At 39.1% G+C, this 27,067-nt stretch overlaps 1 protein-coding gene and 1 long non-coding RNA gene across 9 annotated transcripts in view; one reads left to right on the top strand and one right to left on the bottom strand.

Moving 5' to 3' along the window:
• Positions 1 to 11,395: 11,395 nt before the first annotated feature.
• CCDC83 (coiled-coil domain containing 83) overlaps positions 11,396 to 27,067 on the bottom strand; it is a 55,082-nt gene continuing 39,410 nt past the window's right edge. For 7 of the 8 annotated variants that reach the window (XM_039217070.1, XM_039217068.1, XM_039217075.1 and 4 more), the window contains 5 exons: positions 25,747 to 25,815; positions 20,213 to 20,334; positions 16,156 to 16,232; positions 15,446 to 15,648; positions 11,396 to 11,705 (listed from right to left, as the gene is read on the bottom strand). In XM_039217070.1, the coding sequence (XP_039073001.1) occupies positions 11,544 to 11,705; positions 15,446 to 15,648; positions 16,156 to 16,232; positions 20,213 to 20,334; positions 25,747 to 25,815 (633 nt within the window). In that variant the 3' untranslated portion in view covers positions 11,396 to 11,543. The remainder of the gene's footprint in view (positions 11,706 to 15,445; positions 15,649 to 16,155; positions 16,233 to 20,212; positions 20,335 to 25,746; positions 25,816 to 27,067) is intronic. The other variant, XM_039217074.1, reaches the window with a different exon arrangement.
• On the top strand, positions 14,695 to 24,175 carry LOC120220071. The gene is made up of 4 exons (XR_005525449.1): positions 14,695 to 14,999; positions 19,537 to 19,693; positions 21,593 to 21,723; positions 23,971 to 24,175. It is a non-coding gene; the product is annotated as an uncharacterized LOC120220071 (long non-coding RNA).

Here is a 27,067-nt window from a genome sequence, read left to right as displayed (position 1 = left end):
TCGAGCCCCGCGTCGGGCTCTGTGCTGACTGCCAGCTCAGAGCCTGGAGCCTATTTCACTCTGTGACTCCCTCTCTCTCTGACCCTCCCCTGCTCACGCTGTCTCTCTCTCTCTCTCCTAGAAATAAATAAAACATTAAAAAAAATTAAAAAAAAAAAAAAAGAAAGTCTGAGGATCTAATATATAACATATAGCTGATAACACTGTATCATATAGTAGAAATTTCCTAAGAAAATGAACTTAAATGCTCTCTCCCCATCACCCCCAACAAGGTAAGTATGTGAGGTGTTGGATGTATGTATAACTCTATGGGAGGAATCCCTTCACAAAGAATATATATATCAAATCATCACATCATGTACTTTTAAATGATGAAAAAATATATTAGTAGCATTATGAGATAGTTTGCAAAATCAGTGGGAGGAAGGGAAATGTTGAGTGGTTATTGGACTGGAGATGAGATGGGGTACGTGATGAAAGAAAAGCAAATGGAGAGCCTGGAATATGAACATATACAAAAGACAATTTGCATAATATTTGTCTTTGAAGAGCATTCTTCGCTTCAGAGAGTATTTCTGTCATTGAGTGAGGCATCTGCTGCTTGATGAGACAATGCAGCGTAGTGGTAAGGGTGTACTCACAGCCATGCTAGGGATTGAAATCTTAGTTTGAGCAACTTCTATATCTGCCTGTGCCTCAATTTCTTCATCTGTAAAATGGCATAATAATGCCTCATCATAGGACTATTTGTAGTTAATGACTTAATAAGTGGAGGCATTTAGAACATCTTTGCATGTCATAAAGTTACAGTACACTTGTTGGGATACAGAATAGCTTGTGTTCAAGCGCCTAGATTCTGGAGGCAAAACATCTGTGTTCAGATCCTGACTGTCCCCTACTAGCTGGGGGACTTTGGGAAATGTATTCAATTTCCCTCTGCCTATTTCTTCATCTGTAAAGAGAATAATTCTGGACCCACTACATAGGATTATAAGAAGGATCAACTAGGTTAATATATGTAAAGTGCATATAATAAGTGCATTTAAATGTTTGCTATTGTTAGTATTACTAAAGAGCCTTTTTTAAAAATAGTTTGTCAAGTTGGTTTCCATGTAGCACCCAGTGCTCATCCCCACAAGTGCCCACCTCCATACCCAACAACCCCCCTTCCCCCCACCCCCATCTGCCCTCAGTTTGTTCTCTGCATTCCAGAGTTTCTCATGGTTTGCCTCCCTCCCTCTCCCCCACTATTTTTCCCCTTCTTCTCCCCCATGGTCCTCCGTTAAGTTCCTCCTAATCCTCCTATATGTGCAAACATGGTATCTGTCCTTCTCTGCCTGACTTATTTCGCTCAGCATAACACCTTCAAGTTCCATCCATGTTGCTACACATGGCCAGATTGCATTCTTTCTCATTGCCATGGAGTATTCCATCGTATAGATACACCACATCTTCTTGATCCATTCGTCAGTTAATGGACACTTAGGCTCTTTCCATGTTTTGGCTATTATTGAGAGTGCTGCTATGAACATTGGGGTACATGTGCCCCTATGCATCAGCACTCCTGTATCCCTTGGGTAAATTCTTAGCAGTGCTATTGCTGGGTCATAGGGAAGTTCTATTGTTAATTTTTTGAGGAACCTCCACACTGTTTTCCAGAGGGGCTGCACCAGTTTACATTCCCACCAACAGAGTAGAAGGGGGCCCGTTTCTCCACGTCCTCGCCAGCATCTAGAGTCTCCTGATTTGCTCATTTTAGCCACTCTGACCAGCGTGAGGTGGTATCTCAGTGTGGTTTTGATTTGTATTTCCCTGATGAGGAGGGACGCCGAGCATCGTTTCGTGTGTCTGTTGGCCATCTGGATGTCCTCTTTGGAGAAGTGTCTGTTCATGTCTTCTGCCCATTTCTTCACTGGATTATTTGTTTTTCGGGTGTGGAGTTTGGCGAGTTCCTTATAGATTTTCGATACTAGCCCCTTATCTGATATGTCATTTGCAACTATCTTTTCCCATTCCATCGTGTGCCTATTAGTTTTATTGATTGTTTTCTTTGCCGTGGAGAAGCTTTTAATCTTGATGAGGTCCCAATAGTTCATTTTTGCTCTTGATTCCCTTGCCTTTGGGGATGTGTCAAGTAAGAAATTGCTGCGATTGAGGTCAAGGAGGTTGTTTCCTGCTTTCTCTTCTAGGGTTTTGATAGTTTCCTGTCTCACATTCAGGTCCTTTATCCATTTTGAGTTTATTTTTGTGTATGGTGTGAGAAAACGATCTAGTTTCATTCTTCTGCATGTTGCTGTCCAGTTCTCCCAGCACCATCTGTTAAAAAGGCTGTCTTTTTTCCATTGGATACTCTTTCCTGCTTTGTCAAAGATTAGTTGACATTTTTGTCAACATTTTTGGGTCCAAATCTGAGTTCTCTATTTTATTCCATTGGTCTATGTGTCTGTTTTTGTGCCAATACCATACTGTCTTGATGATGACAGCTTTGTAGTAGAGGCTAAAGTCTTGGTTGTTGATGCCTCCCATTTTGGTTTTCTTCTTCAATATTACTTTGGCTATTTGGGGTCTTTTGTGGTTCCATACAAATTTTAGGATAATTTGCTCCAGTTGTGAGAAGAATGCTGGTGCAATTTTTATTGGGATTGCATTGAATGTGTAGATTGCTTAAAGAGCCTTTTTAAATGTCACTCTTTGGAGTAGTTCACTGTGCCCTGTTTGCATTGTGCTAACATCAGCCCAGTGCTCTGCTGGAGGTCTCATGATGTGATTCCACAGCAAAACCCTGAACCTCTAACTCCACATGTCCTCACATAAGCAGGAGACCTTGGTTCTGAGGCAGCGGCAGTAATTTCTGAGTCTGGTGTGACAGAACATATTTTTGAAAACAGCCAGCCCCACACATCTAAGTATACTTAGGTCAGCAGCTTTAGATGCCTCAGATAGAGCAGAATACTTTCTAAAGTCATTTGAGCCACACTTCTTTTCTTTTTTTTTCTTTTTCACAGAGAATAAATACATAACCAGGTCTTACTTAGTGGAAGAGACTGTGTTTTACTATTGGGAACATTGACTTCTTGTGAGGCAAATATTCATGCTAGTCTCTGTATTAAGATTAGATTTGGCTTGTGTGTAACAGCAAATTCATACAATGATTCAAACAAGACAAGTTTATTTTTTCACATATAAGTGTGAACTGGCATGGCAGCTTTGCCATGCAGATTACTGTTCCATAGTCCTTAAGGAACTCCTTCCATGTCATTATTCTCTGTGGCTGAGCAGCGTACCTCTCACCCCCAAACAGCAGGATAGAGAAAGTGAGGAGAAAGGGAGAGGAATTATGCATTATTTCTCACATTCCATTGGCCAGAACTTTGTCATGTGGCTGCAAGGGAGGCTGGGAAATAAGTGTTTAATTTAGATGACCATGTACTCAGCTAACAGCTAAAGTAATGCATTATTATAGCATAAGGGGGACAGTTTTTATGAAAAGAATTGCTAATTTCTTGAGCCTTTTTCTGATCAGTCACCTTAAATCCCTCCCATGTCACATATTGTAAGTTTAGATCTGAGATACACTAAGAAAAACTATAACTTATAGTTTTAGAATTGAAATACTTCAAAGAAATACAAAAAGTGTCAAATGTTTAAAAATGAAAAAGAAGCAAATCCAAACTGCTCATGTTTGGTGTGTGTTATAAGACATGTTGAAAATGTGTATCTTCACATCACATTTCAGGCCCAGCAGAATTTGATGCTGACAGTTTTACATAAATAGCACAAGAGTCACAGAAGTCACTTTTTTAAGTGGCTAGAAGAAACTGATGCAAAAGTGAAAGGTAACAAACATCAAAGATCTGAAGTGCATTGCACACTTATGCAAGAACCTCAAATGGGGCCACAGTCTCAGATTTGGAGTCTGAGGGCTTTAAAGTAAAAATGCCCCACTGGCCTTGGTTAGGCATACAGAGGGGGATCCAACACAGTTAATTTTCATTCCTCTTAGGAGGGAAATGTTGCAAGGCCTAGCATATTTTTATAGCTGAGACTATACAAAAAGATGGCCCTAACCCAAGAAGGCAGGAGGTCAGTGAGTTGAGCACCCAGCTGGAGGAAGGAAATGCTGACAAAGCCTTTTACTAAGAATCTGTGAGGATATCTGAATCTGCAGTCTCTTTTGAACTCATTCAATCTGCTGGAAATCCAAAAACATTTCTGTGTGAAGAATCTTTAAAAGCGTCTTGAAGGTTTTTAACACTCAGATCATAAGAACAGAATGACCTAAAACATAACCAACCGAAAGAGTCATAGTCCAAAAAGAAGCCTTTCAGGGAACTTGAGCATCATAAAGTCAAAGGGATAGGAAGTGGAAATACTTAATCGAGTTAAAGTCACTAATATTTAGAAAGCCTCTGTTGCTTTGAGAGCACATTTCCTTGCGTCTAGTACAAAAGCCAGTTTTACTCCAAGAAAAATACAGAGAAACTGTTGTGTTGAGCTCTAGTAAAACAAGGAAGGATCAAGCAGGCCTTTAACAAACAGCCCTTTATTGTCACGAAAATCCCCCTGGCCTCCTTCTGCCCTGAATGGCTCTAGTGTCTGGCTAGAAGATTCAAAAAGAAACATAAATGTTAACCACTGGCCCCCAGTGCCACGCCCTGCCTCCCCCACACTCCTGAAAATTTTGGAAGTGGGTTTACCACTGGTCCCTACTGCCTGGTGTTGATCAGCAGATGCTGGATGTGGCCTCCTGGAGCCCTCACACCAGGCAGCAGCTGAGCCCCTCTCCCCAGCCACCCCAGGACAGAATGAGCCCCTTTATACAGCTACCATCAGAGACAGGTCAGCGCTTCACAGCATCCTATGGATGGGACCCAGGGACTCTCTATACCTTCGTATTGAATGTTCTGCACAGACAACCAGATGACTTGGGTTTCACTGCAGAGGTGACCGTTATATGCCATTCATTATTTCAACTGCCATATCTTGCATGTTTAGTATGCAGGTTACAGATACTCTTTCTAATCCTTAAAATAATCCTGTCCTATGAGAATTAGGTCCATGTAATGAAATTGTGGAAATCAGGCTTAAAAGAGGTTAAGTGACTGCCCAAGATTCAAGGTAGCCACCCTGACTGCACAAAATGTGTTTTCCCACACTCTACCTTTTCTCTTTACACCTCCTTAATTTCTTCAAGTTTATCTAATTCCTGACCCCAAATAAGCAATTTCCCAGCCTGAAGATAAAACTGCTGACACCCAGTCTGTACCCTTCCACCCCTCAAATCTTAAATAGCAGCATATAAAACTCATATGCTTGGTTATTCTGAAAAGCATAAGATCCTCCTAAACTCATTTTAAATTTCTTTTCCCAAGTTATTACTAAAGGTGCTAAAAATAGAATATTGTAAGTTAAATACAACCACCCTCCACATCTAGGATATCTTGTCCTATCTTCTCCCACCTCTCTTGCTTCCTCCTTTGCTACTGGTACAAAGAGTGAAAGCTGTTCTCAGCAGCCCAGGGAGACCTCGCTGACCCATAGGGCTCTCTTACTGGACCATTAGCACCTTGAAGAAAGGGGCAATTTCATTTTGTCTCCCTAATGCCTTACACACAGTGCCTGGATGGAGGAGCTTGTTTGATAAATGCTTAATTGAATGAGGGACACTTGGAGGAAGTTCACGGTGGTATGGCAACTTTCTTGAGATTTGCTCTGGAATGTCGTCATCCAAGAAAGTTACCACCCTACGCCATTTTATAGTTTGGATGTTAAAAAAAATAGTGCTATTCTGCAAATTCTAAACACAAGAAGTGATACTAACAGAAGGAAAGAACATTCTTCCCTTTCCTTTTCCAAAGGATGCCTTTTCTACTCTGACATCTTCTTGGCAGCAAACAAGACTTTTAGCCATTTGATATTTTCTTCCAATTCAGATTCACATTGTGAAGTAAAAATTGCCACAACTAACAAATTAATGCTGGAATCCTATCATGTTATGCCTGGCTTGTTTTCATAATCTCATGGTCTGAACTTTCCAAGAGTGATAGAAAAACAATGTCAATTCCTGCTGACCTACTGAAACCAGTGAGCGGTCACATAGCATTTTCTTTGTCGTTTTACTGGAAGCTCTTTGATTTGTCCCAGGAGACAGGCAGTAAGTTCCTCCCCTCCCCCCGCAGCCCCTGCCCGCCCAACCCCATCTGAGAAAAGTAAAGATAAATCTTATCTATAAGAAGTTTACCTTTCTTTTTTAAAAAGAAAATTGGCAAATCCACTCCATATTGTTACTAACTTTGCCAAGGACATTTCTGTTTCTGTTGACCTTTGAAAGACCATCCTAACAAAGTATTCTGCCTTCCCATCAGGAAACACTGTTGCTTCCGTTCACACTGCAAGACAGAAACATGGCCTTTCCACATTGTCACTTTATGGAATGGATTGGAAGATGGGTATTTTGGTGGTGGTGGTGGGGTAACTTTTTTCTTAAATATAATTTGTCAACTTAGCTAACATACAGTGTATACAGTGTGCTCTTCTTTTCGAGGATAGATTCCTATGATTCATCGCTTACATACAACACCCAGTGCTCATCCCAACAAGTCACCTCCTCAGTGCCCATCAGGGGCGTAACTTTTTAAAGTGTAAAATATATCAGTCAAGTACACAAATCTTAAGTGTCCTGCTTAATGTTTATAAAGTGAACTATCCATGCTAACTGCCACTCACTCAGATCAGGATTACCAGAAACTCCTTCCTGTACCACCCTAGGCATTCCCTACCCCAAAAGTAACCACGATTCTGACTTCTGTCATTAAGGTTAGTGTGCTTGTCCTGTTTTGCATACATGGAATCATACTATATGTGCTCTTTTGTGTCTGCCTTCTTTTACTCAGTCTTTTGTGTATAGGATTGATCTATGTAGCACATTTGGTAGTTGTTTATTCTTTTTCATTGCTGTATACTATTCCATCATGAGCCTATATATGGATTTATATATATTGATATACATGTATCAGCCACTATTTACACAATCTGCTGATAGTCATTAGGGTTGTTCAAATTTTTGGTTACTATCAATAAAGCCTCTGGTAATACTCTTATCCATGTCTTCTGCTAAACAGAAGCACTTATTTCTTTTTTTTTAAATTTTTTTAAAAACATTTTTATTTCAGAGAGAGAGAGCACTTGAACAGGGGAGAGGGGCATAAAGAGAGAGAAAGAGAGAGAGAGAGAGAGAGAGAATCTTAAGCAGGCTCCACTCTCACTGGAGCCTGACGTGGGCTCCATTCTGTGACCTTGGTCATGACCTGAGCTGAAGTCAGATTATCAACCAACCGAGTCACCCAGGTGCCCCATAACCACTCATTTCTATTCTATTATTAAGCCAAGAGTGGAACTGGTGGATCATGACATTTATATATGTGCAGTTTTAATAAAATACTGCCAAACATATTCCAAAGTGTTTGTGCCAATTTATGATCCCACCAACAATTATATTGCAGTTCAAGTGTTCTGTATCCTTGTCAATGTTTGCTATTTTTTTTTTTTTTAATTTCTAGGAGAGAGAGAGAGAGACAGCGTGGGCAGGGGAGGGTCAGAGAGAGAGGGAGTCACAGACTCTGAAACAGGCTCCAGGCTCTGAGCTGGCAGTCAGCACAGAGCCCGACGCGGGGCTCGAACCCACGAACCGCGAGATCATGACCTAAGCGAAAGTCGACGCTTAACCGACTAAGCCACCCAGGCGCCCCAATGTTTGCTATTTTTAACTTTTCATTTTGGCCACCCTCTAAATACAACTAATGGGTGTATGGTTGTAACTAATGGTTTTAATTTCCTTTTTCCTGATGACTAATAATACCAATCTTCTTTTTATGTTTGTTTTCTAAAATGGTTGTCTTTTTTCCTAATCATTTGTAAAAGTTCTTTATATGTTCTAGATATTTCTTTGTTAAATACATGTATAGAAAATCCATTTTCCCAGTATGTGACTTGCCTTTTGACTCTTAATGGTATCTTTTAATTAAAAGAGATCTTAATTTTCATGAAATTCAATTTACCAATTTATGATTGGTGATTTTTATGGCCTTCTCTCCCCCTCCCCCAAAGAGGTAGATGACATAGGAAGCAGTAGGCTTGAGAGAGGGGACATCTGGAACACTGTCAAATCCACATTTACCCACCTACCAGATACAGATTTTAATTCAAGCATAGGCTTGATTATTGGATCTATTGTGTGTATAAAGGGGAACGTGAAGTTATTTTATTTCCTACCTCAATTGTTTTACCTTCCATATTTAGGTCTCTGATCCACTTTGATTTTTGTGTAAGGTATGATGTAGGTATCAAGGTTCATTTTTCCCCATATAGATATACAGTTGCCTGAACTTCATTTTTAATTGAAAATAACTCCTTTCTCCCCAAATTATAATGGCATGTTTGTCAGAAATTAAGTGATTTTGTGGGTTGGTTTCTGGACTCTTTATTCTGTTCCATTGGACTTTTTCTTTATCCTTACCAACTGTCTTAATTACTGAAATGTTTAAGTCTTACAATTTGGAGCACCTGGGTGGCTCAGTCCATTGAGTGTCTGACTCTTGATTTCAGCTCTGGTCACGCATGATCTCATGGTTCATGAGTTTGAGCCCTGTGTCAGCCTCTGCTGCCAGCGGGGAGCCTGCTTGGGATTTTCTCCCTCCCTCTCTCTGCCTCTCTCCTGCTTGCACTTTCTCTCTCTCAATAAATAAAGCCTTTTCCAAAAAAAAAAAAAAAGTCTTGCAATTTGATAAGTTCTCCAATTTTATTGCTTTTCTTAAAGATTGTCTTGGCTATCACAGGTCTTTTGCCTATGCTATAGATTTCCATAATAATGATAGAAACTATTAATTTCTATGAAAAATATCAGCTGGAATTTTTTTGAGATTTCACTGAGTCTACAGATATAGGAAGAACTCACATCTTAACTCTTTTGAATTTTCCAATGCATTATGATGGTATATGTCTCTATTCTGCATTTATATACGTCTTCAATTTCCCTCAACAATAATCTGCAGTCTTCAACATTGAAATTTTGCTCATATTTCACTAGACACATTTCTTTATTTTGATGTTTTTTATGTCATTGTAAGTAATTTGACTCTTTCCCAATTGTTTACTGCTGGTATAAAGAAATACAATGGATCATTATTTACCTTGTGCCCTGTGACTTTGCTAAAGTCACTTATAAATTCTAGTAGTTTGTAGATTACTTTGGATTATCTACTTACAGAAACCTGATATCCGTAAGTAAGACAGTTTGCTTCTTCCTTTGTATCTCTATGCTTTTAATTTCTTTTTCTTGGCTTTATTGAACTGGCTACCTCCAGTTGTGTTAAACACTGCTGAATAGAAGTATGAGAGTGAACATGTGTGTCTTGTTCCTGACCTCAGTGGGAAAATGTTAATTTAGTCACTACTAAAATTAGCTAGAGTGTTTTTTTAGATGTTCCTGGTTTGCTAAGAGTTTTATCATACTATTATAATTTTTTTCACGGATTGAATGTTATCAAATGCTGCACCTATTGAGATGATCATATGAATTAGCTCCTATGTTCCATTCATTATACCCTTGATTTTTATTTTATTTTTTAATCTTTATTTCCTTGATTTAAAACATAAATTCACCTACAATTGTACAAAATAATATGGGGTGGTAGATGGCTCAGTCAGTAGAGCATCCAACAGTTGATTTTGGCTCAGGTCATGATCTTGTGGTTTGTGGGTTTGAGCCCCACATCAGGGTCTGCACTGACAGCACAGAACCTGCTTGGGATTCTCTCTCTCTTCCTCTCTCTCTGCCTCTTCTCTGCTTGTGCTCTCTCTAAATTAATTACTTAATTAATTAAAAACTTTAAAAATAATATGAATAGATCACATATACTCCTTACCCAGTTTCCCTCAATAATATCATTTTTGAAAATTATAGTACAATATCACAAGCAGGATATTGAAATTGATACAAACCATTGGTTCTATTTGTGTTTACACTCTTCTGAATGTTAAACCAACGTTGCATTCTTTATTCATGAAATATGTATTACTAAATGCAGTAAGCTAATATTTGGTCAGAGATTTTGCCTCTATATTCATAAGAGATATTGCCCTGTAATTCTCTTTTCTTGTAATGATTTGCCAGGTTTTGGTGTTAGAATTATATTGGCCTCATAGAATGATTTAGATGTGTTTCTCTTTTCTCTATTCTCTGAAAGAGTTTGTGTATGTTTGCTATTAAATCTTTTTGAAATATTTGGAAAAATTCGCTAGTAAAGTAAGCCATCTAGGCTTGAAATTTTCCTCTTGGGAAAATTTCAAGGATAGATTAGATCTTTTTTTACAGATTGAGGGCTATTCAGAATTTTTATTTCTTCCTGTTTTTCAGAAATATTTTTCAAGAAATGCTTCCATTTCATCGAAGTTGTCAATTTTATTGGGAAAAGTTTTTCCCCTTAATTTCCTCTCATGATATTTTTCACAATGTCGGTAGCATTGTAGCAGTGTTTTCTTTTTCATTTGTTTCCTGTTTTCTTTCTGATTAGTCTTACTAGGGGTTATCAACTTCAATGAACCCTTCAAAGGAAAGGATTTGGCTTTGTTGATTTTCTCTTTATCTTTGGCCTTATATTTAAAAGATGTTCCTTGTAAAAGCCTTATAAGTAAATGTGGCTTTGAAATAGAGTGTTGATGTCAACCTCGGGCACAATCTCAGTCCTTGGCTTGTGGCATCCATAAAAGTGAAGTGATACTTGCCTTGAACAGGGACTCAGCAGTTTAGACTTAATAGAGCTGAGAGGAGAGAGATCTCACTCTTAGTGGAATTTTTTTTAAGTTTATTTATTTTGAGAGAGAGAGAGAGAGAAGCATTCCTGTGTGCATGAGTTTGGGGAGAGGCAGAGAGAGAGGGAGAGAGAGAATCTGAAGCAGGCTCATTGAGATCATGACCTGAGCCAAGATCAAGAGTTAGATGCTTAACCAACTGAGCCACCCAGGCACCCTTTGGTGGAATATTTTTATATAATAAACGATCACCCTCAAGTTTATTTGTTTCCAAAGTGTTTTCTATTATTATAAGTAGTGTTAGATGAAAGAAGAATAGTCTTGAATTCTGGACTGGGACCCTTAGAGGGAAAGAGTTGTGGTCAGTGCTATACAAACCTCTAAATTTATCTTGGAAAATTTCTAATTTAACTATTTCATATTGGAATGATAGAATAATCAGCAGTTTTTTAAATGGTAAGGAAGGTCAGAAACCATCTTGGGCCCATTATCATGCTTCTGAATATTTGAATATGGAAATATAAAGTGTACTTTCATTTTTGTCACTCATGCCATGCAGATAAAGGAACAGCTGAATACCTAGAACTTTGATTTTAAATGTTGTTATGACCTTTAGAAATAACAACTGGCTTAATAATGGACCAAAGTGTAAATAAGATGGGCAAGTGATATACTTCCGTTCCCAATGAAAATGTATAAGAAAAGTTGTTATTTTTACTTTGCAGGTTTTAGTCTTAGAGAAAAGGCTTCATCATTCTGTATGTGATGTAACTGTCTGGGCTCTTGACATCTTCATAGAATTTGACTGGAATTTCCTTCTCTTGAAAATGAATGGGCATTTTCTTGCTCTCCACACTCATGAGCTTCACCTGCAGGGGCCCCAAGTTTACATAATCCTGTGGCAAACAGACATAGAAGAGAATAGGAGAGGTTATCTAACAAGTTACCAGTCTTTTTCCTTCCTTCTTTCTTTCTTTCTTTCTTTCTTTCTTTCTTTCTTTCTTTCTTTCTTTCTTTCTTTCTTTCTTTCTTTCTTTCTTTTGAGAGAAAGAGAGAGAGAAAGAGCAAGCCAGGGAGGGGCAGAAGGAAGGAGAGAGACTCTTAACCAACCTAACTACCCAAGTGCTTCAACAAGTTAACAGTCTTAAAAGTTAGGTTTCCTTAGGGCACCTGAGTGGCTCACTTGGTTGAGTTTCTGACTTTAGTTTAAGTCATGATCTCATGGTTTGTGAGTTTGAGCCCTGCGTTGGGCTTTGCACTGACAGCTCGGAGTCTGCTTGGAATTCCCTGTCTCCCTCTCTCTTGGTCCCTCCCACACTTGCTTTCTCTCTCAAAAATAAATAAACATTTAAAAATAGTTAGGTTTCCTTTATTATAGTTGGCCTTTATCTGACAAGTTTCATTGTCCGTTTAATTGACTGAATAACGAGTGAAATATGAGAGTCACTGTGAACAGAAAATCACTCAATACACTTACATACCCAGTGGGGCATATTAAGCAAGACCTCCCAAAGAGCAGGCAGAAAGGCTGACAGGCTTGTCTTTCAGGGAGTTGGATGGGGGGCACCAATTAGAGTGGGGAGATATATTCTCTCAAGGTCTTTAATCAGTAAAAGAAAATGTTAGCTGTATACATGTAGCCCTCTGCTGGCCAAGATATAACCACAGCAGAGTTTTCTATATTAGTCAAGAACAACGGGAAGGATTGTCAAAGGTCACTTAGACTATAAATACTCTAATATTGAGAAAATTCTTCACTTTTCTCAAGACCAGTGACCACTGTATACGTAAAACTTACCATATTCTGCCAAACTAATTGTCGTTTAAGATATTGACAAACAGAAATCTAATTTACATGAATTCCCACAGCCAACCCAATACTGTGTTGAAACAGCTCAGGCCCTATAGAGTGTGCCTTCCTCTTAGAAGCCTATTCCTTCAACATCTCAGCAAACCTCTCCTGAGTGCTCACTTTGTGCCAGGCCTTGTACCAAGTGCTGAAGTGCCATGATGAGACTGGCCAGGGAAAGAGATACAGGTGGTACATTCTTTTTGTACCGTAATTAGTGATTTTCTTCTGTCTTCTACTAGCATGTGAACACTTGGAGGGTAGGGCCTGCCGTATCACCATCTCTGAGACTTCATTTCCTCATGTTCTGCCCCACAATTCCCAAGCATCTAACATATACCTGGCATGTTGCAGGGTTTGCAATAAACATTTACTAGAATTTAGGAGAATCACAGAATGAAAAAGGAAAGCATTGTTTCATTTCTCAAAAGTGCATATAATTGTATTTATCCTGTTATAAAAATATGTAATTCTAGAACTACCATAAACATAAGGTAGAAGAAAAACAAATCGATGGATTCTACCACATACTTCAGAGTCTGCTCATGCTGTCTTGACAACACATCATAGACAGACTACCCTACACAACACAGAGTTCACACAGTTCTAAAGCCTAGGAAATTCAAGATCAGGGTGCCAGGGTGGTGGAGTTGTGGTGAGAGTTTTCTTTCTGGCTTGCAGATGGCAGCCTTCTGTGTCTTTACAAGGCAGTGCTTCTTCTTATAAGGTCACCATCCTATCAGATTAGGGCTCCATCATTTTGACCTCATTTAACCTTAATTACCCCCTCCTGCAGATCCTATCTCCAGATTAGATGTTAGGGCTTCAGCATACAAATTCGGTTGGCATGGGAGTGGGCGGGGATACAATTCAGTCCGTGGCATACACAATACCATTTCCTCCATAGAAAGTAAGAAGGTCTTTCATTCAACCAAATGCTATGTGATTTGGGGATTTTGTAGACAATTGTCCACTAGCCTCAGGTCATTATAACATATCGGATGTCATGATTTCAAGACACCCATGGGGGTGTTTGAATGCCATGAAGACTAGAAGTTTAGTCTTTAAACTGTCACTTGAGGGCCGCCTGAGTGGCTCAGTCCATTGAGCATCTGACTTTTCATTTCTGCTTAGGTCATGATCTCATGGTTTGTGGGTAGGGCACCACATTGGGCTCCGTGCTGACAGTGTGGAGTTTGCTTAGGATTCTTTGTTTCCCTCTCTGTATGTCCATCCCCTGCTTGCATGTGGTCTCCCTCTCTCAAAATAAATAAATAAACATTTTTTTAAAAATCACTTGTTAGCAGGACTGAGTTGTAGTTTAGCTAAAATGGTTTTTTTTTTTCAGTTTCTTCTGCTTTCATCCATCACTTTTTTCTACAAGATTTAAGTTCTAGGAGAACTCTTATCTTATTTCTATTTTTTAAAGTTTATTTATTTATTTGGAGGAAGCAAAAGAGAGAGAGAGAGACAGAGAGAGACAGAGTTCAGAGATCACGACCTGAGCTGAAATCAAGAGTTAGATGCCTAACCCACTAAGCCCCCCCAGGCCTCCTAAGTTAGGGTAGCTTTTAAAGTTATTGGTAGTACCAAGAAGGAAAATAGCAAGACATAGATGTGGGAGTAACTGGAATGTACAAAAAAGGTTTTAAAATTTAAAAACTTTGATACTCCAGGTTTCACCTAATATGATATATATGGTGGTTTATACTTTCCAAAGATGGCCACAGTAATAGATATCCTGCCCCGCATGTTTTCTTTTATATATATATTTATTTATATATAAATATAATATTTATAAATATTTATTTATTTATGTGTGTATGTGTATGTGTGTGTGTGAGAGAGAGAGAGAGAAACAGAGAGAAACAGAGAGAGAAACAGAGAGAGAGAGAAGAAAGATCAGAGAGAGGAAGACAGAATCCAAAGCAGGCTCTGCATGGTCAGCACAAAGACTGATGTGGGGCTTGAACCCATCCATTGTGAGATCATGACCTGAGCTGAAGTTGGACACTCAACCACCTGAGTCACCCAGTCAGCCTCCATGTGCTTTTCTTACAATATGATGTTCCTTCCTCTTTTCAGATGCAGGAGCTACATTCACTCCCCTTGGGTGGAACTTTATAACTACATCAACCAATAGAATATGATGGAGGGGATGGTGTATGATTTCCAAGGCTAAGTCATACAAACTACTGCAGCTGTTACCTTGGTCTCTGGTACTGCTTGTTCTGGTAGAAGCCCGACACCATAATTGGGAGGCAATGAAGGCACGTCAGGAGAAGCCCATGTGATGAAGAATCAAGGCTCCCAGCTTGGCCAGCATCAACTTGCCAGCCATGTGAGTGAGCCACCTTGGAAGTGGACCTCCTTCTACCCCACTGAGGCCCTCAGATGACTATATCCCCAGCTGACATATGACCACAACTCCTGAGGGCCCAAATGAGAAGTGTCCAGTGGAGCCCTTCCCAAATTCCTCACCAACAGAAGTGATAAAAGAGAACAAATGACAATTGTTATAAGCCACTAAGTTTGGAGATAATTTGGTATATGGCATTAACTTACATGGTATACTAAGAATGGAACTCTATTAGTGAATGTAGGTAGCAAATTGCACATGGGTAGGAGTGAAAATTGTATCTAATGAGATATGTGAATGGTGGGCCAATTTTACCAATAATTGCAAGCAGAATTTTTTAATATCCATATTATAGGTTATTTTTCTCTATTAATTAATAAAAGAGCATTCTCTTAGAACTCAGAATTTTTTTCCCCTATGAATCTTACCTTGAAATCCTGCTCGTCCTCATACAGTAAGTATTTCATATCAGAGGCCCCAAACTGTATGGATGAGTCACTTTTCTCATCTGTCTTCAGGTCCTTGCTGTACCTGGTACTATCCTCATGACTGACATATAAGGCACCACTCTCAGCTGATGAGCTCATCAGGTCTCTGCTTTTTACTTCTATACATTGAAATTTTGACTCTTCTGGGAGGAATACAAGGAAATTGGTATTTTTGGACAAATGAAAATATAATACACACTTTGTCACATTTTTAATTTGGAAGAACTTTAAGGAATGTAGAATCTATATATTAATGTGAGAGTGAGCCCCATTTTTAGAATCTCTAAGTTAATTCTGTTCTCTTAGCTGACAGGTTTTGGTAATCATATGGTAGCTCATGTGTGTGTTGGTATTTTGGTTGGTTGCCTAAATTAGAACCAAAAATACACCAGTATAGACAGCACTCCATCCCTCTCCACCAGTATTTATGTAATTCACTGTGAAATGTGGCAACTTGAATTTGAAAACCGGACTAGAGAAAGGAGGTGGGTTAGGACAATTGCTTCAAGGAGAAAAGAAATATGGAGAAGCTGGTGTGTATCTATTCCCTGAATAGCTCTTGGGTTTGAGGTACCTATAATAGATGCTCAATAAGTAGTTGCTAATTAAAAAAACCCAAAAAACCTGTCACCACTACAATAAAATAATACCTTTAAATGTTTCTGACAACTCCAAAGGTGCTTCAGGTGGCACTTCCAGTCCAGCAGCTTGAGTAAGATACAGTCGCCTAAAAAAAACAAATGAGAAAAGCAATCTGTCAACAAACATTGTACCATCTGGTCACTGGTGTCTGTCTCTCTGCTAGGTTCTGGAGAGACACAGATGAAAAATGAGGCAGTTTCTACCCTGGAGGAACATGAGGCCCAGCGGTGTGGCAGATGGGCTTATAGTATTTTAGGGTGACAGTCTGCACCCTGATGGGTGATGGCAGTAGTGTGAGAAGTGCTATGGGACAGAGAGAAGACACACCTGGTTGAGCTTTAGGAGATAAGGGAAGGTTTCCAGGAGGAGATGAAACCTGAGTGGAGACTTGAAGAACCAGGGGCTATTTGCCAGGGAAGAGCTTGGGGTGAGGAAGGGCTTGTGTGATAAGGAATAACAGACTTAATGCTCTGGGAATGAAAGTGAGCTTGACACCAGTTAGGGTACTAGTCTAGTAATCCAAATGAATAACAGCCATTGCCTGAATGGGAGGTTTTAAAATGGAGAGGAAAAGAGAAGAACAGCAAACAGCAGGAGTCCCAGAGGACATCGAGTTGCTGGCTGTCTCTGAGTGCCATGTTTCAGCCCCAAGCCTGGGGAGTTGTATGTCTGCTATTGCAGCTCTCTGTGCATGTGTTTAATCCTGTGCTCTGCTTTTCAGCACCCACTAACTTGCAACCAGAAAATATGATGTCTTGAAATCTTCACATAACTTTTCTATGAAGTTTACCTGAAGACAGTGTGGATTGCACTCTTGTCGATAGTCAAACCACCCCTTATGCTTAGCAACCCAGCAAGCAGAGTGAATCCCCCAGATTACAGGTTGTCAGTTATTTAAAGAACATGAGTAAATTGTTATTCAAAATGCTTAAGTATAAGGCAAATAATGTAACTACATACAATATTTATGTTTATAAAACTTTTAAAAAATGTTTACTTATTTTTAATGTTTACTTACTTTTGATGGAAAGAGTGAGTGGGGGAGAGGCAGAGAGAGAAAGACACACACAGAATCTGAAACAGGCCTCAGGCTCAGAGCTGCCAGCACAGAGCCCTATCAAGGCTTGAACTCGGAATGGCGAGATCAAGACCTAGGCTGAAGTCAGATGCTCAACTGACTGAGCCACCAAGGTGCTCCTAAAAAAAAATGTTTACTTATTTTTGAGAGAGAGCACACATGTGCGAGTGCATGGATGAGGGACGGAAGAGAGAGGGGAGAATGCAGAGAGCCTGATGCAGGGCCTGAACTCACTAACCATGAGATCATGACCTGAGCAGAAGTGAGTTGCTTAACCGACTGAGCCACCCAGGCGCCCTAGGGGTTTTACTGTTTTGCATAATTATTATCTTACCAAATGCCATAAACTTCATAAATCTGGATTCTCTCTCATCATTAATTTATTATAATTTTATACCATCATAGGGCAACACTTGATGATATAGAAAATATTTAAAGAACGATGTTATATAGGTATTGGTCCACTTAGTCTCAGTTCTGTGGTGCTGGAGTCCCTGGGCAGTCACCTCTGGTGGTCACTCGCCTCATCTGATGTGTTAAACAAATACTGTGATGTTCTATGTGAGTTGTGAAGGGAAAATGTATGCAGATCCTTGGGTGGGGAAGGTAGTGACTCTATTAGCTAGAATACCCCATTTTTCAGCCAAATAGGAAAACAACTTTTTGTATTTCCTTTGGGCACAGTTTGTGTCTATTTCTCACCCCCTTCTAGTATTATGTAGGACTGAGTTCTCAACAAATAGGTGAAAAGGGAAGTTGCCAAAAAATATGTAATATGTGTTATATTTCTTTGACTTGAAAATGGGTTACACTAAAAGCTCCCGAATATACTCAGAGTTACCCTTCTGGAGAAGTAGCATAACAGAAATTAAGGGTTTACACATTTCTGTTCCTTTAGGCAGATCTTTCTAAAATGTCCTAAACACTTGTCTCAAAGAATTTACAATCTAGCAAGGAAGCGGACACTAAATAAGTAATCATTAGTGTGATAAATGCTGGTTATGAAGGAAAACCAGCCTTGGAAGCATACACCAGGGTAACTAACCCAGCTCTAATAAATGTTGCCTATGCTGTTTGTTTTTGCTTGGTAGGATTTTGAATTCATCTCTCCCAACTCTAAGGCAAGACTAAACACTCATATCGCTCACTAAAGAAAATCAACCCACAAGGCACTGATGAACATTGTCAGTTCTGCAGATTTTTCTGGGGTTAGGGGGTTAAACTGGATAGAGTTAAGGTGCATAGGATGCAGCAAACAACTTAATGAAAATCTCCATTAAAAGTTTCTCATCTCCCTGCCTGTCACTGCCAAGTTCTCTCTGGCCAGTGAAATAATTCCACTTTGTTGTAACTAGTAATTCATATCCATGGCAGCACCAAATCAGATAGGCCAGACTGAGCTGATCAAAGCAGCAAGTGGAATCGGCAGTTTGGAGAGTAAGCTCCTTCCCAAGGCTGAGCCTGTTCGGGAAGAGGGAAGGACAATGGTGGATGTCAGGTACAGCAGTGGTTGTAAGCCACAGTGCCAGCACTGCCTGCAGAGATTAGACCTGACTGCTAAGAAGGCAGCAGCAGCAGTAGACGGGAGAGGAGAATGGAATGGACCTGATCAGAGAGAAGGTTGGCAAGTGGGTGATGCCCCCACCCCGGAGGACCCTTTGAGAGCATCAGCTCAAGGGACTGGTAATTTAAGCATCCAGGAAATAGCACATTCATTGAGCCTGACTGCCTGCCTCATCTGCATTGGTGTCTACCTCTCTGGGGCATCATACGGACATTGTGAAAGGGATCAGCAGGCCCGCTTTTCTACCCTGCCCTGCCCAGCTTTCTGCCTGCAGCGCAATTGCCCTATCTCCCAGTTTCTCCAGTCTTGTATGCCCATCACTTAGCCCAGCAAACAAAACCCCCCAGAACTTACCTGTATCCACACATCAGAAAGTTTGTAAGTAAAAAATTCTTTATCACATCACAAATAGTACTTTCCATGCCACACAAGCCACCGGAACCACTTGGGTAGAAATTTTTTCATGGTCCTTCCATCATGTTGAATTTCTCTGTTTTAATTCCTAGACCTAGACATTTGTCTCCCATCCAACACATGTACACCCTACATTTGTGTGATTCTTTCCCTTCTCATGCTACTATTCAGATTATTTCTTGTTTCTGACTACCTGCCCAAATTATAATAACCACTTTGAGTTTTAATCCATATTCCAGGGTCCTAGTTTTCCTCACGACTGGTGTATTAAGAATTCTTTTGTCAGGTAAGAAAAAGGGAACCTAAAATACACATTTGGTTTCTCTTATGTAGGAATATTTTCTCTGCCTAGAAGATAGTTTGATTCTTCCCTTAAGTACTGAAGGAAACCATTTTACAGTCCACAAGGAAACTAGAAGCCCAGAAGACCTCCAGGAAGCTACTTTGTGGTAGTGCTAACTCCACACCTCATACTTCTTCGGCTTCACGGGTATGCTTTTATTTTTATGCCTATTTTTCCTACTGTCATGGAGGCTTTTGAAGGTCACCAGTTGTGATATTCATGTTAAGTATTTGCTATTATGACTACAGTGCATTGCTAGAAAAAGCAAGCCAAAGTTTGGACTATATCAATGGTTGATTATAGTGATATTACAACTTCATCACAGCTGTTTTGTGAGTTCTTTTCTTTTCAACTATTGCCATCTGGCTGGAGCATCAAAAATTAAGTCGACTTATCTTTTAAAAATAACAACTTTTTGGGGTGCCTGGGTGGCTCAGTCAGTTAAGTGTCCGACTTTAGCTCAGGTCATGATCTCATGGTTCATAGGTTCATGCCCCACGTCAGGCTCTATGCTGGCAGCTCAGCCTCTCTCTCTCTCTGCCCTTCCCCTGCTTGCTCTCACTCTCTCCCAAAAATAAAATAAATATTAGAAAAAATAAATTAACAACTTTTTTACAGATACAAATGTTGACAAAACTACTTTCTAGATACGCTAATGACTTTCACCTGGGTATTCTGAGATCCACAAGTCTACAGTTGAATAGTTGATCAATAAGCACCAAGTTTTCTTCTTCCAGTTTATGAATAGTATTTTCTAATTCTTCAACTTCCTTCCTGTGATTTGCAATCTGTTCTCAGAAGAAGAGAATGGATGTTGGTACTTGTTGACTTACTTCTATCTGGTCTTCTATAAGAAATTCAACTCTTAAAAATCTATTTGCTTAAGGGGAAGATCTATCCTGTATTATTTATTACTGGGTTTGCTTTGTCCTTTCTCTCTAAGAAGGAATGGGTGGGTCTCTTTTCCAGATTATGTGCAGTACTTGTTTGCATGGGAAGGCAGTTATAGTGAATGGCAGGAGTTGTCCTTTCCTACCCTTCAAAAACATCACTGAACTTATCTATGAGCTGGAGGTAGAGGTAAACAACAAAATAAGAGTAATTATCCATGTAGTTAATTAGGGAAGATGGTGATAAAAACAGAAAGCAATGGGATTAAACCATAACGGAAGCTGTCCAGGTATGGTGGGAGGTTCACCCTATGTCTGGTGTAGGAGATAAAGGAGAATTAATAGAGGACATCTAATCTAGATCTTGACGGCCAAGTAGGGATTCTCTAGGCAACAGAAGAGGGTACATTCTAGGCACCACATGTTAGCCACAATCATTTTGGTATAGATAGCTATAAAGTGGAAGTGGGGAGAAGTAGGAGAGAAATTGGACAATTAAGGAAGAGCCAACTAATGCTAACGGGTCTAGTTTTTGTTTTGTTTTGTTTTTAATACACTTTATTGTCAAGTTGGCTCACATACAGTGTATACAGTGTACTCTTGGTTTTGGGGGTAGATTCCCGTGATTCATCGCGGGAATGTTACATACAACACCCAGTGCTTATCCCAACAAGTGTCTTCCTCAATGCCCATTATCCACTTCCCTCTCTTCTATGCAACCTCCCCATCAACCCTGAGTTTGTTCTCTGTATTTAATAGTCTCTTATGTTTTGCCTCCCTCCCTCTCTGTTTGTAACTATTTTTCCCCACCCCTTCCCCCATGGTCTTCTGTTAAGCTTCTCAAGTTCCACATGAGTGAAAACATATGATATCTGTCTTTCTCTGACTGATGTATTTCACTTAGCATAATAAAGGGTCTAGTTTTTAGTTTGCAGGTGATGGAAGGTCATTGACTGACATAGCAGGTTTGACATTTACTAAAGAAATATGGCTAACTTAAATATGAACAAATTTGCTGCTTCTATTGATGGAATTCCCATCAGTCTTTAAGAAGTGTATTTTGATAACTTTTGTCTAAAGAAGGCTTGATAGTGGGAAAAATATGGAAAGTTACTAGACAGAACTCCCAACTCACCTTTCTTCTTGCCTCATACAGCATGAGCTACACAGGTGCTGCCCTGAGAGGTGCTCACAGAGAGAGGTCAGGACAATAAGAAAATTAGAAGCAACAGTATAAAAGAGAAAGCAATAGACTGGTGAGAATAATAGAAAAATAAACTGGAAAAAGTAAGTATTTCAAGAGAATATGATGAAACAAAAAAGGTTCAGGGGTTTAGATTCAGTATCTCTTGTTACAAGCTGACATTTTTTATTTGTAACTGAAATGTACTTATTGTATTTTTGAATTGGGAAGCATTCTGTATATTACCACACTCATATCTCTATCACATAAGTCATGTATTACATGCTTAAATTCCTACTATGGCCAAGATCCTGTGCGAGGCATAGAGAGTTACAAAAGTGAATAAGGCATGGCTCCTTCCTTCAAAGAAGTTTACAATCCAGTGAACAAATATACAAATAATTGTAACATAAAACAACATTGGTATCATAGAAAAGGCTCAAAAAGGGGCACCTGGATGGCTCAGTCAGTAAGGGGTGCAACTCTTAATCTCAGTGTCATGAATTCAAGCCCCACATTGGGTGTGGAGATTACTTAAAGATAAAATCTTTAAAAAAAAAACCTCAAATACTGCTGGTGGCTTGGAGCTCAAAAGAAAAGTATATATTTTTTACCTGCCTTAAACAATTTAGCAAAACCATTTGAGTCCATAATACTAAATTAGAAAGCAAGGGGTTGGTGCTTTAGGATCTCATGCGTTGGGAGATAATCAGCTTGATTACAGGCTTGAATGCCTTAAAGAAAAGTTAATAATTTTAAAATGTCAAAGAATGAGAAAGAAATTATATTTAGGGGTTGTAAACAGAGGAATTATAGAACATTTGGAAATGTTTGACCCAAGGACTTGGCATGCTTGGGAGGCAGCACACACAGTTCTTGGTCTTCTTCCAAAGCTGGGAATAAGGGTCCCTTGGGTCCAACCTCTCAAGCTAAGGATATCTTTTGGCATCACATACCCCTTGGGACTACTGACTAAGGTTCTCAGCAATTACTGTCTCCTTTGCAGCCTTTCGAAATGTTAGGGAGATGAAAAATATCTTTAGATTTCTAGGGTAAGAAAGTGAAAAGGAATAAGTAGAAGACTGCTTTTCCCTCCCCATCTTCCCCATCCTCAAATATCCAAGAAATTGGGAAAGAATTTAGTTAAAACTATTGTAAGTCAGAGACTTAGGATCCTGAATTAAATATGTGTTCTTGAAGTTTTCCCTGCCAGATCCAAGTTAGCTGTATGCCTCCTCACACTTGAAACTCTGATAACTAACCTCTTTGAATCCTTTTGTCTAGTTTTACTGGCTTTCTATTTGTTGAGTTAGTCTAAGTCATTTGTAAATTTCAGTTTTTCTTCATTTCCTTAATATGCATACTAAATAAAACCAGATAATGGAAGTCATGTAGGGGACATTTCATATTCTTCCCACAGATCTAAGTGTTCGGTTATTGTTGAACGATAGTTAAATGGAGAAATATTTTCGGGAGTTCCATTATTAAATATCCCTTGTTACTCATTCTAAACCTTCCTTAAAGAAATTAATTGACATACATTATTCCATTTCCAGGCACTTTTCAATTCTTATGATAATACATATAACCAGAGACAGTTTTAATTAATTTTGGGAGTAAATTTAATAATGCTAAAATAAATATTTATTGAAATAAGGAGAAATTAAATCTATTAAATTTCCTTAAAATGATTTGTCCTTTATTACTAAGCTGTTTTTGCTCATGATTTAATTAGACTTGACATTTTTTGTGTCTTTTATTTCTACTGAATTCTGAGAAGAAAACAAAACAAAATGTAATTTGTGGCTTTAGTAGGAAGGCTCAAAACACCAAAAAAGCCTTTCTTATCAGTCAAATATAAATGTTTGCAATCATTTTCTCTGAACCTAATATCTATGACATCTTATAGGATTTAAGATTGGAACTGTTAATTTATTATAATTAGGATTATACTATTGTATTCAATAAAAGTATAAAAACTAAACTCTTCCCTAATATTCTTTAACTGTTAAACTCACCTTGAGTTTTTAATTTTTTAATTTAACTTATTTTGCTGTTATTATTGTTGTTGTTGTTTTAAGTAGGCTTTACACCTAGCACAGACACCAAAGCAGGGCTTGAACTTACGACCCTGTGATCAAGACCTGAGCTGAGGTCAAGAGTCTGACCCTTAACTGATTGAGCCCTTCACCTTGAGTTTTTTAATATTCATTTTTCAAAATTGGAGCTTCCTCTTGATTTGTTTTGGAAGTAGTATAGACTCCTATTCACCATGACCTTATGAAGGCAACTTAAAGGCAATTGTCAGTATCATAGAAATCACATTAATGTTTAAATTCCTTGTTTCCTAGACTCACCAACACTGTTCAACCAAATAGGAGGCAAGGAAAAAAGAAGAGAAGGTGATGTTGACAGTTTTACTTCAAGTGTCTGAGCACACGGTGAAAAGGGAAATGCAAGAAGTGAAAATTTAAGGGGAAATTTATGAGTTCTGCTTTCGGCATGTTGGGTGCCTTCGGTACATATATGTGGAAATATTTGGTAGGAAAATAAAAATATAGGCATAGAGCTAAGGACACACATGTTAATGCTGAAGAAATCACATGTTAGTGATTCAAGAATCACATATATATAACTTGCCAACAAGAGCTGGGTGTAGTTGAAGTGAATTCTTTCAAAAGATATTGAGTTTTCTTTCATAGATGGTATCTAAGCATAGTTTGGGTAACTACTTGTTTGAATGTAAAGGCAATTTCAAAGTAATGAGTTTTGCACATTTTCTGTAGCACCCCTGTAACATCTAGACCAAAGCTTCCCTACCTGTTATATCCAACAACATGCTCTCACATCTTCACCCAAGATCTAACCCATGTACTTGATTCATGTCTCCATGAATATACACTTAGAGACACTCATAGACATTCTCTTATTCGGTAACTATTTAGTGAACATAGATTATGTATTAGTTTTCACGGACACATAGTTGAAAAGGCATAGCCTGCTCTGTGCAATGAAGAGATAGATGCATAAACAGACAATTTCAACATATTTTAGCAAGAGTTACAATGAAATAAGAGAGCACTGAGGAAAAAGTACTCAAGACTTTCAGGGGGAAATACAAAATGATTCAGAAAGAAATCAGTCTTCAAAGTCTGTGCCTAAAGGAAGAGTTAGAGTTTTCCAGGCAGAGGAGGGTAAGGAGGTAAGGAGATAAGGCAGAGGGACTAGTATGTACAACGTAAGGAAAACAGGACAGTGCCTCGTAACAAAGAAGGCCTATAAGTCCTCACATGATCATATTCAGTAAAGAGCAATATTGTAGCACTGGTATCGGGAGACAGGTAGTTAGCTGAGTCTAAGGCAGCACACTGGGTCCGCTGTTTTCTGCATGCTCTCCAGAGGGAGATGTGAAGATAGTCTGAGGACCAACCTAGGATAGCATATAGAGACTGTAGTGGACAGGGGCATCTTGGCCATGGGCAAATGGCTGTAATTGTGGGTTTGGTGTTGGCTGCAACACAAAGTCAAAAGGGCAGAGCAGTCCATTCAGAAGTCATTAGTGCAGGGAGCAGACAGACGCATGTCCTCTACAGATGAAAGAGAGCAAAGGTCCAAACGAAATTCCATAGATCTGAGCCCTCTTTAATGATATTCCCCACAAGAAGGCATGTAACCCCACCTTCTTATACAACAGGGTCCATCTTGGAGAAGTGCAGAGGTAAGTAAGGAAATGCAAACAACTAAACCTTTATGCAAAGGAGACCACGTCATTCCAAAGGGGCAATTAAAAACAGCAGAGAATGAGGTTAGAATGATCCTTTAGCCTTCCTCCCACCATCCAGAAGGAAGTAGGGTCTTGAGAAAGACCAGATAATTTTTAGGGCATAGAGAAGCTTCAAACATTTGAGTATATTGCATCGTGATGCCAAAAATGACTTCTGATTATTATTGAAATTGTTGATGGTACTCATGGAGTAACAGCTTGTAATAAGATTAGGATTCCACTTGAATTTTATTTTACTTCAGCTAGCTACAATTCTATGCTTTTCCCATGCCTTCAGCTCATAAATAAAAGTCATTTCCAGTTCAAAACAATAATAAGAAATTGTTTTTAAAATTCCACTCACCTCTCTTTTTAGCCAGTCATTCTCCCAGATCTCTATGTAACTGCCTTTGTCAATGAACCTTACAGCATTCTAAAAGAAAGTTTCTGTGTTAAGGAAGAATTGCAACATAGCAGTCCACGATCAACTTAGCTGATCATTCATTTTAAATTATGTTTTGCAAATACTTTGGAAACATACCTAAGAACTTTTGCTTCAGTTGTTCTTTACTCTCCCATTGTATTCTTTTTATTGATTTACACTGTCTAATACAGGTGATTTAGAGAACTGGATAACAGTTACCCATTCAATTTGGCTTCTCTTGTGAATGATTCTGATTGCAATGGTGAAATCAATCATTAAGTGATCTGCTCCATAATTAAGGTGGTTGAACCGCAGTGATCAACTATTCTTCAGGTTTATGGTCATATTCATACTCCAACATATAGCAAAAAGCATGAATAGATTCTATTACTACCTTTTTAATTTGATATATTTCTTTTTTTTTTTTTTACAAATAGTTTATTGTCAAGTTACTTTCCACATAACACTCAGTGCTCATCCCCACAAGTGCCCTCCTACATGCCCATCCTCCCTCCCCCCCACACCTATCAGTCCTCAGTTTTTGTCAGCATTCAAGAGTCTCTCATGGTTTGCCTCTCTCCCTTTCCCCCACCATTTCCCCCCTTCTTCTCCCCCTTGTTCCTCCGTCAAGTTCCTCCTAATCCTCCTATACGTGCAAACATATGATATTTGTCCTTCTCTGCCTGACTTATTTCGCTCAGCAGAACACCCTCAAGGTCCATCCATGTGGCTACACATGGCCAGATTCATTGTTTCTCATTGCCATGTAGTATTCCATGGTATAGATAAACCACATCTTCTTGATCCATTCGCCCGTGGATGGACACTTAGGCTCTTTCCATGTTTTAGCTATTGTTGAGAGTGCTGCTCTGAACATTGGGGTACATGTGCTCCTATGCATCAGCATTTCTGTATCCCTTGGGTAAATTCCTAGTGCTATTGCTGGGTCATAGGGGAGTTCTATTGTTAGTTTCCTGAGGAACCTCCACACTGTTTGCCAGAGGGGCTGTACCAGTTTACATTCCCACCAACAGTGTAAGAGGGTGCCGGTTTCTTCACATTCTCGCCAGCATCTAGAGTTCTCTGATTTGCTCATTTTAGCCACTCTGACTGGCGTGAGGTGCTATTTCAGTGTGGTTTTGATTTGTAGTTCCCTGATGAGGAGGGATGCTGAGCATCGTTTCATGTGTCTGTTGGCCATCTGGATGTCCTCTTTGGAGAAGTGTCTGTTCATGTCTTCTGCCCATTTCTTCACTGGGCT

This window comes from Hyaena hyaena, unplaced genomic scaffold (assembly GCF_003009895.1).
Source record: "Hyaena hyaena isolate Hyena2069 unplaced genomic scaffold, ASM300989v1 scaffold_667, whole genome shotgun sequence".
Lineage (NCBI taxonomy): Eukaryota > Metazoa > Chordata > Mammalia > Carnivora > Hyaenidae > Hyaena > Hyaena hyaena.
Note: the sequence above shows the minus strand (reverse complement) of the source record. Positions and strands in the feature narration are given on the sequence as shown.